Source organism: Myripristis murdjan, chromosome 11 (assembly GCF_902150065.1).
Source record: "Myripristis murdjan chromosome 11, fMyrMur1.1, whole genome shotgun sequence".
Taxonomy (NCBI): domain Eukaryota; kingdom Metazoa; phylum Chordata; class Actinopteri; order Holocentriformes; family Holocentridae; genus Myripristis; species Myripristis murdjan.
Genome location: NC_043990.1, coordinates 20,654,981 through 20,670,072, shown reverse-complemented (window position 1 = coordinate 20,670,072; position 15,092 = coordinate 20,654,981). Strand labels below are relative to the sequence as shown.

At 41.9% G+C, this 15,092-nt stretch overlaps 1 protein-coding gene across 1 annotated transcript; it reads left to right on the top strand.

Moving 5' to 3' along the window:
• Nucleotides 1–4,915: 4,915 nt before the first annotated feature.
• On the top strand, nt 4,916–14,579 carry gpnmb (glycoprotein (transmembrane) nmb). Its single transcript, XM_030063871.1, has 12 exons — nt 4,916–5,044; nt 6,158–6,319; nt 6,406–6,570; nt 7,049–7,222; nt 7,354–7,515; nt 7,831–8,154; nt 9,144–9,203; nt 9,339–9,557; nt 11,445–11,550; nt 12,234–12,454; nt 13,664–13,754; nt 13,860–14,579. The coding sequence occupies exons 1-12, from the start codon at nt 4,975–4,977 to the stop codon at nt 14,011–14,013; spliced, it is 1,908 nt and encodes a 635-aa protein (XP_029919731.1). The 5' UTR covers nt 4,916–4,974; the 3' UTR covers nt 14,014–14,579.
• Nucleotides 14,580–15,092: the final 513 nt, after the last annotated feature.

The window sequence follows — 15,092 nt, the reverse complement described above, 5'->3', positions numbered from 1 at the left end:
GCACATATTAAGCAGTCTAAGTACAGGACCGCATCTGCAGGACGTCCGACCTGGGACACAAGTGACAGCCCAAGCAGGTTCAAAGCGAACCCTCAACTTCTAAATGGTGGAGGTGAGCAGACTTTGCCTTCTCATCCAGCTCACCCGGGGTCCTAAAGCCTGCACAAGTTTTTAACCCACAAATAACGGACTGAAGGTGCACCTGCACGTGGATATGCACCGGTTTATGGAGCCCATTCAGACAAATTATTAAAATAATAATAATTAATCCCGTTGGAAATACAAAGAAAAGACCTCTTTAGACCAACTTTAAAGCTTAAAATTACTATAGGCTACTATTAGTCCCTTTAGGGACTAATATTCCTTAGAGGGACTTACAATGGGTGTATACTGACCTTATACTTTAAGGTGTTTTTTAATTTCCTATTTTGATCTCCTTTTTAGTGAGACAATAACAATGTACGTCAAAAAGATATGGTATTGATTAGCAGTAACAATAGGTTATAAATAAAGCCACATTGCAGCGGGGTGCGTCAGCATGTTTATCTCTCTCATTTCAAGTGTATTTAATTTTCATTCCGCTATATGTGTGAACTGGATTGATGGAGGCGTCTCTTCATGCGTCACACATCATAGATGCTGTCTCCAGCCAGCTGGCGGCGGGCCCCGCGGTCCCATGACCGTCTGTCGGTGCCGGGAAGAGGGGCGGCCGCAGCCACGCTCTCCCCGGTTCTCATATGGAGTCTTGGCAGCCGCCACAGCTGTTTTCATCTGAATGGAGACGCTGGCGCGCTTGGCTCCACATTCAAAGCCAGCGCGCTCTGTGTGTCCCAAGTTGACTTTAGAACAAGTGGAAAAGTGGTTTTGTAAATCTCAAGCTTGTTTTCGAAATGAGGTGGAGACAAGAGCATGGGACGTAGTGGAGGCTCAACCCACTTAAAAGTCCAGTCACCTGAAATTGTCAAAATAAGGGTATTTTTAAGGGAGATGCAAAAATTAAATTTCTTTTTTTTTTTTTTTTTTTTTTTTGGGGGGGGGGGGGGGGGGGGGGGGGGGGGTAATGCTTTTTATTTGCTTTATAGAGTTGATCCACCCTTTCTAGGATGACATAAAACATTATGATATTAAATATTATATTATTATGTAGGCTATACATCCATGGTAAGAAGTATCAAACTGGGGTTGTGTAAGGACAGGGTATTTCTACACATACATGCATACTTTTTAGAACATATAACTATCCCAAGTGACCTCAGAGTGGTTGTTTTCCTTATAATAACTGGAGGCCAGACTTTAGTCACTTTTTATTTCCTCCATCACTGGAAATAGGTCAGTGTTCACAACACTTGGGAGGACATTTCACGGTAGGAGCCATCATTCTGCTCTGCTCTGAGGTTGACTCGGGCCATGAAAGGCCACTGCGTGCAACTTGGCAGCTCTGAGTGCAGAGCTTTGAAGCTAGTTTGGCTGCATTCAGAGGCCAGTTCTCTGTGTTTGTGACTGCTGCCTGGCCATTGTCTGTGATTAGGCTGCTTTGAGTCAGTGGGTGAGATTAGCTGCTAACCCAATATGTGTGTGCCTGCCCTTACTGAGGGACACACCCTGTTTTCAGGATGACAGGGCATAATGTCTTCTGATGATAATGATTATACAGTACAGAGGAGGAGGGGACACCTGGATGGAGAGAGAGGTTGAAAGAGTGAAGGCAAGAAGGAAAGCAATATGAGCAGGAAGATGGAGGTGTTGTAAAGAGGGCGGAAATGAGACAAGCATCCAAAAGGCAGGGGAGAGAGGGAGAGGTGGAGAAACAGGGGGAAAGAACGAGGCAAGTTACAAGGCAAGGAAAAGTGGAAAAACATTAACTATATTATTTCAGGGCTTTTTCACAGTGAAGTGCTCAGACAGAGATACACACAAAGCAAGAGGGAGAGGTTTGACCCCGGTCCCAGTTCGCTCCCAGTTATTGATCTTGAGGGAGTATGTTCATAATCTTCATAAAAACATAAAGTTTTTTTCAAGAAAAGTGGGCCTACATGTATTTCCAGTGCTGCACAGTGAACACTCCCATATGCTCCATCCACCAGCCAAAACACACTGAATTGGAGTTTCCACTGCCAGCACATTTCCAGAGTAGCACGCAGACACACACGCAGTGAGAAAGAGAGAGAGAGAGAGAGAGAGAGAGAGAGAGAGAGAGAGAGAGAGAGAGAGACAAGGTCCAGTTCCACACATCCCCGGGAATGTGCCTGCATTCCACCATCTCCTAGAAGCCAATGCTGTAAATGAGAAGGCAGGACAAGTACTTGCATGCATCCTGCCTCCTCTTCTCTCTTACACGCACACACTCACACACACGCGCGCGCACACACACACGCGCGCGCGCGCACACACACACACACACACACACTGAAGACACAGGGAGACAATAAAAGTGGATGATGAACGGGTTTTACAGTATATTTCTGGGTTGTTGTTCACTTATATTTCTGTTTTACCGCCGGAGACGTCTGGAGCCTCCAGTCTGGACTGTTGTCTGGACAGAGAGAGAGAGAGAGAGAGAGAGAGAGAGAGAGAGAGAGAGAGAGAGAGAGAGAGAGAGAGAGAGAGAGAGAGAGAGAGAGAGAGAGGTGGTGTGGTGCTGCCCTCTACTGGAACAAGGGCAACACTGTTACTCACCAACATGTTACACCACCCAACTTTACCCATCGGATAATTTTTCATTCACCCCTTCCTGTTTTCCAGCAGATTTGCCCACGAGAGAACGCATCAGACATCACGCGATATGATGGGGCAGCCAGTTGGCTATTTGGTAGTTTCTGTCTCATGTTATTGTTTAATTGCCTTTTTCAGACCTTAAACTAACAGACACCATATGAAAACCGACAGTAACAATATAGCCTATTAGATCTATGCATCGCTATTTAATCATGATGAAAGTCAGCCTCGTGCTGTTTTTGAGAGGTAACTATGAATTTGCCAGCCATACTGCTCCAATCATACAGGGGCGAGGCTTTCATAAAAGTCTTAAGTGGAACATCTGATTATCAGTGATCACTATCTCATGCACAGAAATCACCAGAATCATCACTATGTCTTCTCATAACATTTTACTCTGGTGAATTGGAATTTACAGTGAATTTCGGATATTTGTAAAGCATCTGGCTTTCGAAATCTTAACATTTAATAGTCCAATAAAATCTGCAATTATTTGAATGTATTGATAATGCGCAAAATATTAGGAGCATCCTCTTAATGTTGAGTTTGTGTCCGTTTTGCACAATCCAACCATCAGATGTCTCAGATCTTAACAATCCTCTCTGCTTGTTTTACATCTCCTATGAATGATATATTGATATTAAAATTTAATAGGAAAAATCGATCAGATATAATTGCGTTTACTTTGATTCACCTCATCACTGTCATTCATTGATAAAGTATCTCTAAATTTGTTGTGCATTCGTAGACGATTCAACCGAAACCACGAGTCAATAAAGAAATGTAAACTCGCGTTTTTATCGTCAATCTGCTGCATCACATGTTATATAATTGTCTGGGAAAATAACTTAGGCTCAGGCTGTTAGTTTGTTTTTTATATCACAAATTAGGAATTTCCTTTTCCATTTTTCCTCCCACCGATTCCAGTGGTGAGAGTGAACAATTCAAAGTGAACTTCCAAACAGATTTCATGATGTTGTGTGTGTTGTGTCTGAGTTGGACTTGCTGGTGTGTCCAGACTCTCCTTGTGACAGCAGGGGGGCAGCCAGGGTGCTGCCGACGGTCACGTTACATGGTGTTGAAAACCTGTAGCCCATCATAAGCTTTCCTTCTGCTTTCCGTTTGCAGTGGTGAAATAAACTCACAGCCTGGTCACATTGTGCATGTCATCTTCATTTCAGACGGCACTACAAACCAACGTCGCAAGTCAGTGCGCAGAGACAATGTGTTTATAGATCGAAATTATTTATTATAAACTCAGAATAGTCTGTTGTCAGGCGTGAAAACTGGACTACCATGCACTACCATGCTATGAAACTTATATTTAAAACTGGCGACTTTGCAGTGGAAAGACAGCCTCATCATTATCATTTTATTACACATGAACCAGCTTCAAAGAGAGTAAAAAAATGTTTTAATTTGAATCGACTATTTGATTTAGGCACGAAACCAGTCTCTTATTATTTCAACACTGTTTTATCGAAGAACAGGCACACTGTTATTTAGGTCTTTCTTCTGAAATTCTCTTTATTATATTATGAAATAATAGCCCTTTCACTGGCTGTCAAGAGCTACTGAAAAGACTGTAGATAGATAGATAGATAGATAGATAGATAGATAGATAGATAGATAGATAGATAGATAGATAGATTAGGATTTCTTTATTGTCACTGCAGGGAAATTTGCCTGCGACATCGCAGCAACTCAGCAAATTCATATAAATAGTAGCCATTATTAAAGATATAAATACATAAAAAACATAGCCCATATATACACGCAATTAAAAACAAAACAAAACAAAACAAATAAAAAACTACAAACGAATAAAGGGTGAAAATATGGTGCCATGGGAATGACTGCATTCAGATTCGATTTTTATTTGGTTTCATAATATTGGACACCCTTAATGTCACCTCGAGATGAAGACCTCTCACCCATTTGTCTTCACAGAGGAACCAGTGGGGCCGGGGGGGTTGGGGGCAGAAAGGGACCGGGATCCACATGATGCGTGTTCGCGCGTTACCACCAGTGCCATTAAGGAAACTAATGAAGGATGAGATGCGTCTCGTTAGAAACATCACATGTTTGTGCGCTCAGCGGACCCAAGATTAAATTAAAGAGCATCAGGACACAGAGGGAAGCACTCGAGAGCTGGGAGCACGGCGAGGGGACAATCTCTGCGGCTGGGCTCTGAGGAGACATACACTTCTTTGGGAGGAGTTATTTTTGTCAACTTTTTTTCGCACCTGAATAGTCGAAATGGGAGATTTACAATACATTTTTCTGCTGGCATGCACATATTTCGTTTATCAAGCTGATGGACGCAAAAGTAAGTGGTGGTGCTTTCAGTTTGGCACGTCAGTCGGACAAGTTGGAATTAAGCTGTCTGCATGTTGTGTTTTGGACACAGTAATTGCAGGCTATAGCGTATGCGGTAATGAAGTTATATTGACCGAGAATCGATGTATTTATACGACAGATTATGTTAAGAAAATGCTCATTTAAATGTCAGAATCACACAATTTCTGTAACATCTCCTCTCAGCTGTTTGTGCAACCAAGTCTGATGTCCAAGTCAGAGTCTCATGAGCCCAATTAAGGCGTGTGCCCTGCGCACTGGCTGACGCGCTCCTGTCCCTGCTGTGTCACTGCGGGCTGCATAACCAGACCCTCACTCTCAAACAGCAGAGGACCTTCACAGAGGAATTAATGCTTGACTCAGACACGTAGAATTCTATCTCAAAAGTTTGTTTTCTGTCTGGTATTGAAATTCCCAAATTTCCACACCAGTGATGGAATTTGTTTTCATTTCTTGTCGGTTTTTAATGTCTTGGTGTAAATATCATAGGCTACACGAGTGGAAACGTTTTAACAAAAAATGAAAATGTTTCAGAAAACGTTTTAAATCTGCATTTTGGTTGAAATTTTAATAAGACAGCCTCTTTAATCTGCCCTCTAGTGGAAACACTGACTTTATCACCCGTGCAAGCCTTTTCCTTCATGGACTCACCCGGAGCTTTCCAACGATTCTGACATGTAAAGGCCGTTAGACTCGGAAAATTTCCCCGGACTGGTTTCATTTATTAGGATTATGTACTGTTTTAGAGTAGACGGATCAATTTTAGGTAACTTTTTTTGCCCTAAAAATAGATTTACAGCGTATGGAAGGGAATTATTCCAATACACATTCTTTCAATGTGCAAAGTCTGAGAAAATTAATAACAAATTGACATAGCTTTTCATCTTGCTGAGGCACCCTGGACACTCATCAAGTATCCTCAAGGGTCCTCAGAGCCCACTTTGAGGATCCCAGCCTGCCTTTTTTGTGCCTTTTTCTATACACTGCAGCTGCTCTTCTCTCTCTCTCTCTCTCTCTCTCTCTCTCTCTCTCTCTCTCTCTCTCTCTCTCTCTCTCTCTCTCTCTCTCTCTCTTTCTTTTCCAGCTTTCAGGGACATGTTTCCTCACAAGCACACATTTCCAGGCAAGTTTCCATTCCCAATCCCAATCCCATCAATCCCTGGATGGAGCCCTGACACCAACCCGTGGGACGATTACCTTTACCCACCATTTATCCCAAAGCCAAAGGAGCTCATGCATCGAAGAGGTAAGCCAAGACATTTCTTCCTCTTGAATCTTTGCCCCTATGTTTCTAGTTAGGCCTTTCGTTCTGAAACCTCCACCTCTTCCCAGCTAAGTCTGTCAAAGTCCGTCTGACGAGTGATAGTCCGGCCATCAATGGTTCCTGCATCTCCTTCACTGCTAAGCTGGAGTACCCACCATGCCAGAAGGAGGATGCCAACGGGGATCTCATATGGGATGAGCACTGTGACGACGGTATGGAGCTGGAGGCCTCAGGTGCTTCCCAAAGGCAATGCCATATCAGATCATATACATACACCATCCCAAAATACACCATGCCATGTCACAAATCACACTGTCCTGCATTACGCCATTACAAACACATTGCTATTGCAGAGTAATACAAAAAGCATGGTACTAAAAATGAGAATTGAAGCAAGTGCCTTAAAAAGCCTTTGTTATGGCTCTGTGATTTTTGTCACACATTGCTCGTGCTGCTAGAGTTGACCACAGCCTTTCTTCAGTTACATGAATCCCTCATTGGAGAAAAGGACAATAAAAATTGAAAACTTAAGTGAATTCTCTTTTTTGAGTGCGAGCTTCTACTTGTTTGGACTAAATGCAATGAATAGTCAGGACTATCATCAGAGTTAAAGTTAAAGTTATATTAAACTCATATTTTCTTCATTTTTATGTCATGTAATGATCTATACCTTCACTTGCATGTCACCCTTCCTTTACCTCCTCTCTCCAGCTAATGGACAAGTGCGCTCTGGCTATGTGTACAACTGGACTTCCTGGATGGACGACTACGGCTTTGGCAAGTGCACCGACCTAAAGAGATGCAACGTGTTCCCCGATGGGAAGCCCTTCCCTCAGACCAATGACTGGAGGCGCAGAGGCTACGTCTATGTGTGGCACACAATGGGTCAGGAAAACAGGCACAGACACACAAACATACCAACAAGCATGCAAAAACACAAAAGTCCCACTCTGAGCTCCCTCCTCCACCCTTTCTCATTTCTCTCTCTTATTCCTCTCTCCTTCTTCCTGTCTCAGGCCAGTACTATGAGACCTGTGACGGCTCCTCCTCCAGTCTGACCCTCAACACCACCAACATCACCCTGGGGGCCGAGGTCATGGAGGTCATGGTGTACAGGAAACGAGAGCGCAGGAAGTACAGCCCCCTCGCCACCGACAACTCTGTGTTCTACGTCACAGGTGGGCACAGACTTCACAAACACACCTAAGTCTCCACTTTATGTAGAAGGCCTGTGTTTAGGGCTGGGGAAGACGGACAACATCAAATACCATGATACCTCAGTGTCAGTGCTGTGACAATATTGGGACATCATTGTAGGCATGACTATGACTATGACTACTTAGACTATTCAAAATCACAGATGATGTCTAGTTTCATAATGATATCAATAAAATATATCATCCAGGTCCACCTGTGCCTGCAGTCCAACAGACAGGCACAAGCACACGTAAAAACCAAGTGACCAGACCATTTCTATCCCTCCTCTGCCTCAGATAAGATCCCCTTGTCAGTCAACATCTCCCAGAAGGCTGCGGTTAACCAGTCGACTAACGTCTTCTTCCGTGGTGAGAACGTCGTCTTCAAAGTGCAGGTCCACGACCCCAGTGGCTACCTCAAAACCGCCGCCGCCGTCGATTACATCTGGGATTTCCGAGATGGCAACCAGCTTGTGACCCACAGCAATGTAGCCACACACGCCTACAGCACACTGGGGAACATCAGTGTGAAGCTGATGGTCGAGGCGGCGTTCCCCATTGAGTGCCCACCCGCTGGTGCCACCACAACTCCCAGGAGCTCCACAGTGCCGCCTCCCACAGGTACCACACAGAGATATCACCAAGCAAAGGAAGAGTTTGTTATATATCTGCAAGTATATTCATTTCTATAAACGACTTTTCCCAGGTAAAATCAATCAAAAAAAAAAAAAAGAAAAAAAAAAGAATAAAGAAATCCTGCTTGTAAGGTAATGCATAGGTGTTGGCTTTGGTGGCAAAGTAATTGCATTTGTCTGTTTTTGCAATTGACACAGTAATCAAATTGGTACATATTTTGTGAAATTAAGCATGAATGTTATTATACTAAAAGTCCATTTTATTGGTAGGGCGAATAAAGAGGTACATTTTTTATTTTTGGGTGTTTGGTAAAGGGATTTGGATCATGACACTGGAGAAAGTTTGGGAAGTGAGGAAAGGACTTTTTTCTTTTACATGAATATATGCCTACTTTTACACACACGTTTACATGCAGATATGTGTATTATTGTATGTATCGCCTATATATGTGTATGTGTATGTGTATGTGAGTCCTTTTCCTCTCTTGTGGACTGTATGTGAGGAACAAATTGTTTTTGTGGAGCGTAACTGCAGGGTTTTGTGTTAATTAGTAATGGTGTCATGTAATCCTATGTGGGATTGGCCACCAGGGTGACATGACAAAAATAAAGAATTCATTAATTCATTCATATAACATACACTGACATGCACGCAAATCCGCCGCATTCTGTGAAAGCCATGACTTCTCGTGGGGCTCAGACTTCGATGTGACACACAGCCAGCTAGTTAGAGATCCTGCCCTTCAACTGGAGGATGCGAGTTCAAGCCTCCCTGCTAGCGGGCGCCCACCCTGCTGAACCGTCCTTGAGCGAGACACTGACTCCCAGCCAGCTCCCGGGTCACTGTTACATAACTCCCCCTGCTCTCTGACCTCGCAAAAGACAAATCTTGCCACAGGGATCAATCAAGAGTTACATTACAACACAGACATATGAATATGATGGCCTCAACTATATTTTCTTGTCTTTATCCAGCGGCTCCCACACCTCCCCCCGGCACCCACGCCATCACCACCAAAGTGCAGACCACACATGGTGAGGCTTCATAATTGATAGTGTGTGTGTGTGTGTGTGTGTGTGTGTTTATGCATGCGAGTGTGCATACCAAGACGCAACATGTGCACACACTCGTGGAATGTGCTCCCACCCTGCCACTCTTTCCCGTTTCAGCCCCGGCCACCACCGCCCCCCAGCCCCTCCCCACCACCACAGCTGCTGCCATGACAACAGGCTTCCCCACCACAGAGCCCCTGCCCCCGACCGTGGCTGATGTGACCCCCGGCCCCAACACCACCGCCCTGTCCTGGCTCCGCAGCAGGCGTGTGGGCGACAGCAACGAATGTTACCGCTACCTGTATGGGACCTTCATGGGTGACATCACCATCATCGGTAGGTGAAGGGGTGGGGCTGCACACACAGAAATGCATGTTTTATCCCATTTACTATAAGTCACCAATGATTTTCATCATTTTCAACAATCTTCCAAAGCATATCATGCTGGTTTACGTGTTTTCCAACATTCCTGCAATTTGTTTCAATTCATTTCAGTACAATACCAGAATAAATAGACTTAAATATGTAATTCATCACACTGAACATCCTGTGTGGATTTATTTTTGTCAAAGTGACTTCTTTGTGATGTGGTAATCTAGTTTAATGCCCACGGCTGGTGCGTTCAAATGCTTATGTCAAACTCCGACATCTGTGACTTCAAAGTCAGCGTTGAATTGACACGCGTGGTGGAAAATCAAACTCAGAAGAAAAACATTAAGCAAACATGGAGTTCATGAAAAGGATGGTGAGTGTTTGGTCGCTTCTTCCCTTGAAAAAGTTATGATAGTTATGCCGACTATCAACACAGCAGGAATTTTTGTTTTTCTGATTTACTGATGATAATTAATCACTCATGGCCTGCACTGAAAGGGATCTTTTTGCTTTTTTCTGGGTGACCAGATTTTTTTTCTCTCTTATCATTTGTCACCATAATTTTTGTTCTTTACTCAGTAGTTTATCAACTGATTCACTGAGTGATTGATTGTTTTTGACCAATTTTTATTTTGTGGCCAGAGTTTTTATCTATTCAGAGGTTATGTTTATTTGTATTTTATTTATTTATTCATTTTGTGCACATGTCAACAGGACGTTTGCTAGTTATTCAGATGTTAACCTTTGTAAAATTTGTGTTTACTCATCACTGCTTGTGTTTTATGTTTTCATCAATTATTTGTTGACACATTTGTAGAATATGTCAACAAATAATACTAAAAACCTCTTTTTATTTAACTTTTAAAAAATTCAAAACAATGGTCATATTCTAAAACACATTTTCACTTTTTTAAAATATGTGATGTGATTCCAAAGTTTAGAAAAAAAATTACTGAATTAAAAAAAACTTCAAAAGATAGGTGATTAGTTCTAAAAGCTGCCATAAACCATTTTCCATTTATTACAGTTCACCATAATGTTTGTGTCATCTGTTCATGATTTTACTTATTCAAACAATAAATGTAATATACTAACGGATAATATAATAAATAATTAACATATCAAAGTGTTTATATCTTTTTGATGCAGCCTCAACTGCAGTTTCTCAGCCCACCCTACAAACGACATGTTTCTGCCAGAACATAGAAAATGTATTTTTTTACACAGAAAATTGAAGTGTCCATGTCATTTAACACCTCAGCATGAATGTGAATTTTAAAGTAGGTTTCTCACCTGAATGTTAAAAAAGGAAAATCTGGTATGTTCTCTTTCCAGAAATGGTGGTCTAATACAGGTAGAAAAAAAAGAGTCTAGCCTTTATTCATGTTTTTACACATGATGACATGTAATATAATGCTGCTATAATTACAATTACAATTACAATTACAATACACATTTTACAGACGTTTTAATCCAAAGCGACATACAAATGAGATTTTTATCCACCACAAGCAAAGATCTATTCAGGAGAGAACAATGACAACAAGTGCCACAAAGCTCTGGTTCTGCTCCGAAGGACAGGAAACGCTATAATGCATTTTTGGAGCCTAATCCACTCTAATTAATGCTTAATAATGGTATTTTGCTGCAGAGATTGCCCCAGAAATGTGTCTTGCTGAGGTAGAATGTGCTTCGTTTTCACATTCAGACCACATGATAGTAAAATCCCCCTCTGACAACCTGTGTGACCGACCTCACCCCAAGCTCACCCCATCTGTGGTATGACAGCATTATTAAAACTCTTACTGGTGTGCCCAGTTAAAAACCACAGGCGTTCTGTGCCCTCTGCAGAGCCCAAGCATACACTGGACAGCCAGCCGCCCAGTCGCATCGTGGATGTGTCCGCTGCCAGAGTGACCAACACTGAAATCAGCTTCCTTGTCAAATGCCTGGGCAGGTGAGCTGAACGCAGCCTCGGTCAGATCAACACTGGGGTTCAGTCAACTCTATGTTTCATGTCTGTTATTGATTATACATAAAGAAAACTTTTTTTTCTGGTAGTAAAACATTTTTTATACCTATGAAAAAGGTTCTGAATGATTTCATTAGACATATCCAGCACACCAATGCTTCTTTTTCCAATTAAAGACATATTGAGTAATTTATGACTTATTAACCTCTATGAGCAAACAAGGAACTGTAACAGTGGCAGCTTTCCAATGCAGCTCACAGTGAAACTCACATTTTCACACTAGAAAAGAGTACACTTAGTCAATTAGAGCAGATTCTATCAGAAATATCAGGTGGAGAGGTGATAAATCACAGTGGAAAATATAATTACACTGCTTTTGGCATGAGATCTTCTCTTTTTTTTTTTTCTAAAACAAAGTACATGTGAGTTTAGAAAGCCAGAGTTCACAGCACCTGGAACAGTCACTGTTATTGATCAACCCTCACAGTAATATGTTCATTATTGAGACAGTAAAAAATTGTACATAATACATTTTTGAAGAAAAAGGGGGAAACAGAAATTCAGATTTAACAGTTTTTTTCTTTTTTGTTATAGCTGCAGTGCTACAGATTAAATTAACCGGTTCATGCTTTCACTGTAACCCTCCATTCCCACCGTTCTGCCCTCAGCTCCCCCACCTCGGCCTGCACCATTGTGTCAGACCCCAGCTGCACGCAGGTGCACAACATTGTGTGCGATGATGTGCCGCCGTCATCAGACTGCGAGGTGCGTCTGAGGCGGACCTTTTTGGAGCCGGGCACCTACTGCGTCAACATCACCTTGGAGGACACCAGCAGCCTGGCCCTGGCCAGCACCACTGTCACCATCAGCAAGTCACAGGACACACCTGGTCGGTTATACACACACACACACACACACACACACACACACACACACACACACACACACACACACACACACACACACACACACACACACACACACAGATATGCTCACATGTGTACTTTCACATGGCGAGGTGGGAGTGGGGTTAGGGGTTAGGGCAATGGTGGAAGTAATTAATTAAATTTGTAATTTTATTAATTTCTATTTTTATTTTGTTTTTAATTTTTGTTTTCAATTCAGTTTAGTCTCAGTTAGTTTCCGAGGGGGTTAGCTTGTTTCAGTTTAGTTTTTATTGTCCAAATATTTTTAATTTTAGTTTTTCTTAGTTTCAATATTATTTTTATTTTATTTATTTATTTATTTTTATTCATTATAATACAGGGGGTGTGTGTCAGGGTCTAGAGTCTAGTCTAGAACATGTATTGCAATCCAAAGCCAACACTTTGTTATGGTGACAAATTTGACCAAACTGACAAAGACTAAAACTGAAGACATATTTTTTTATTTCAGTTCAGTTTTGGAAGTACACAATATTGTTTCAGTTATTTCTTAAGTTTAGTTTTCATTCTTATTTCAGTTAACTGTTTAGTTTGTATGTATACTTTGGTTTTAGTTTACTACAATAACCTTGCTAAAAAATCATGTAGAGTATTAAAACTCAACTAGGTAGTGTTTTTGTCCACTTTCTTCAGTATTTCTTAATTGCCTTTTTGCTCGAGTATTGTACCTTGAAACATTTTAACTCAGTCACTATGAGTATAAATTTTGTTGGCTCTCCATAAGCACCAGAAACTGGATCATGTATGTAGTAAACCAGTCAGAGGGGAAGCCATTCACACTGAACAGTCAGCAAAGAAGAGAAGAGTAATCTGGCTTTCTATTGTGCCCTGTAATTTTTTTTTTTTTTAAAGTTTTCCAATCAACAGAATCTACTTTGAAGTCTGCACTCTCATCCTTATTGCAAGCACATCAGAAACTGAGTACCTCTAAAATGAATTATAGGAAGTTTTTACACCTGTGATTTTATTTAGCAAGTTAAGAGTGCATCTATTTGACTCGGATGTTTTATTACTCTTACCCTTACTGGGTGAGAGGTAAGTGGCTGCATCATTAACCCTGTGTGTACTGTTAGCAGCTGCTGCAGTAATCGTATATAGAGGATGGACAGACTGAGATGCTGACTGCTCTCTCTCTCTCTGTCTGTCCCCTGTAGTCGCCCAGAGTCATCACACCGCAGAGGTGGTGCTCTCCTCCAGTGCTGTGTTAGTGGCCATCTTTGCTTTCATTGCCTTCCTGGTCTATAAGTGAGTAACACACTCTGTTCAGGCTCACACACTGAAGTGCAAATACACACAGTAACTTTGACCAACTGCTGATCCTATCATCACCCCTTATCTTCTCCCTCCCAGGCGCTATAAGGAATACCGGCCTGTTCGCAGGTCACTGGTGGAAGACGCCAGTGACAACATCGGGGTCGGAAGTCGAATGGGCCGGCTGAAGGACGCCTTCTTCCCAGCCAGCGAGGAGAGCCGTCACCTGCTTACCGACAGACGCCCCCTGTAGGCGTCCTGCGGCACCTGCGGCTGAAATCCCTTTTCTTCCTTTACATGTCAAAAACACTGAGGCCTGTGCAGGGGAGAAGCACGAGAGCTATGCAAATAAAGCAAAAGCCTTCATTTTTAAGAGTTAACATAGCAGGAATCACATTTTATGTCTGCGGAGAAATAATTTTAGTATGCAAAACTAATGGCTTGCAGTCGTTGAGAGAAGTGTAGTGAATAGCTAATGCTTTGGCAGAATGTGATTGGGAAGTCAGCGTATTAAAGAGGCGGTTAAGTGTAAAAGCTAGACCCTACTTCATTTCATTTCCTTGTTCCTTCCCTTCATCGGATGCAGAGGTTGCTAGGGAACGAAATAGTTCCACACCATGACTGCTTTGTCCTCTTAACATAGAAAACATCACTTTTGTATGTCTAAACCTACTAAAAATGTCAAAACACTGTGCCTACCGGTTATTATCCATAGAAAAGTGTGAAATTTTGAGATGAATCTTTTTCAAATTTATGTGTTCAAGAAATGCTTTTAAAAAAATCTTAACACCAGTGCCATGACTGATTGTAATTACTGGAAATTCGACATGACGCGTCTAATTAAAACTGTGAACTAACCACCGGTGTCGTGATCTCTTAGGCATGCAGTGTTGTCTGTATTTTAAATGAAGATCCTCTTAATGATTGTAATTTCTAAACTGGCCTAAATTATGGATCCAGGCACACATCAGAAAGCAGAGTTTGGTGATTATCTGCAAAACAAGGTTAGGCTGACTCAAACCACAGCAAAACGTCCTCCAAAGGATAGCTTCCCCAAAGCTTGACTGGAAACTATAAACTCAAGTTTTCAAGAGTTCTAGCTTCCAACCTTCCACACTGTGATGGAAATTACCATTGCATGTAAAAAGGTGCAAGGTTTAGCATTTTTAAACATCAGTATATCACTGTTCAGTTAAATGTATGCATTGCTCCAGTAACTGAATAAATGATGCCACATTCCAGACAATTCGATCGGTATTGTATTGCAGGATTCTGGTTCTACGGCCTAAAATTAACTTTTCCAAAAACCCTGTTGTTTCCCCATCACAAAGG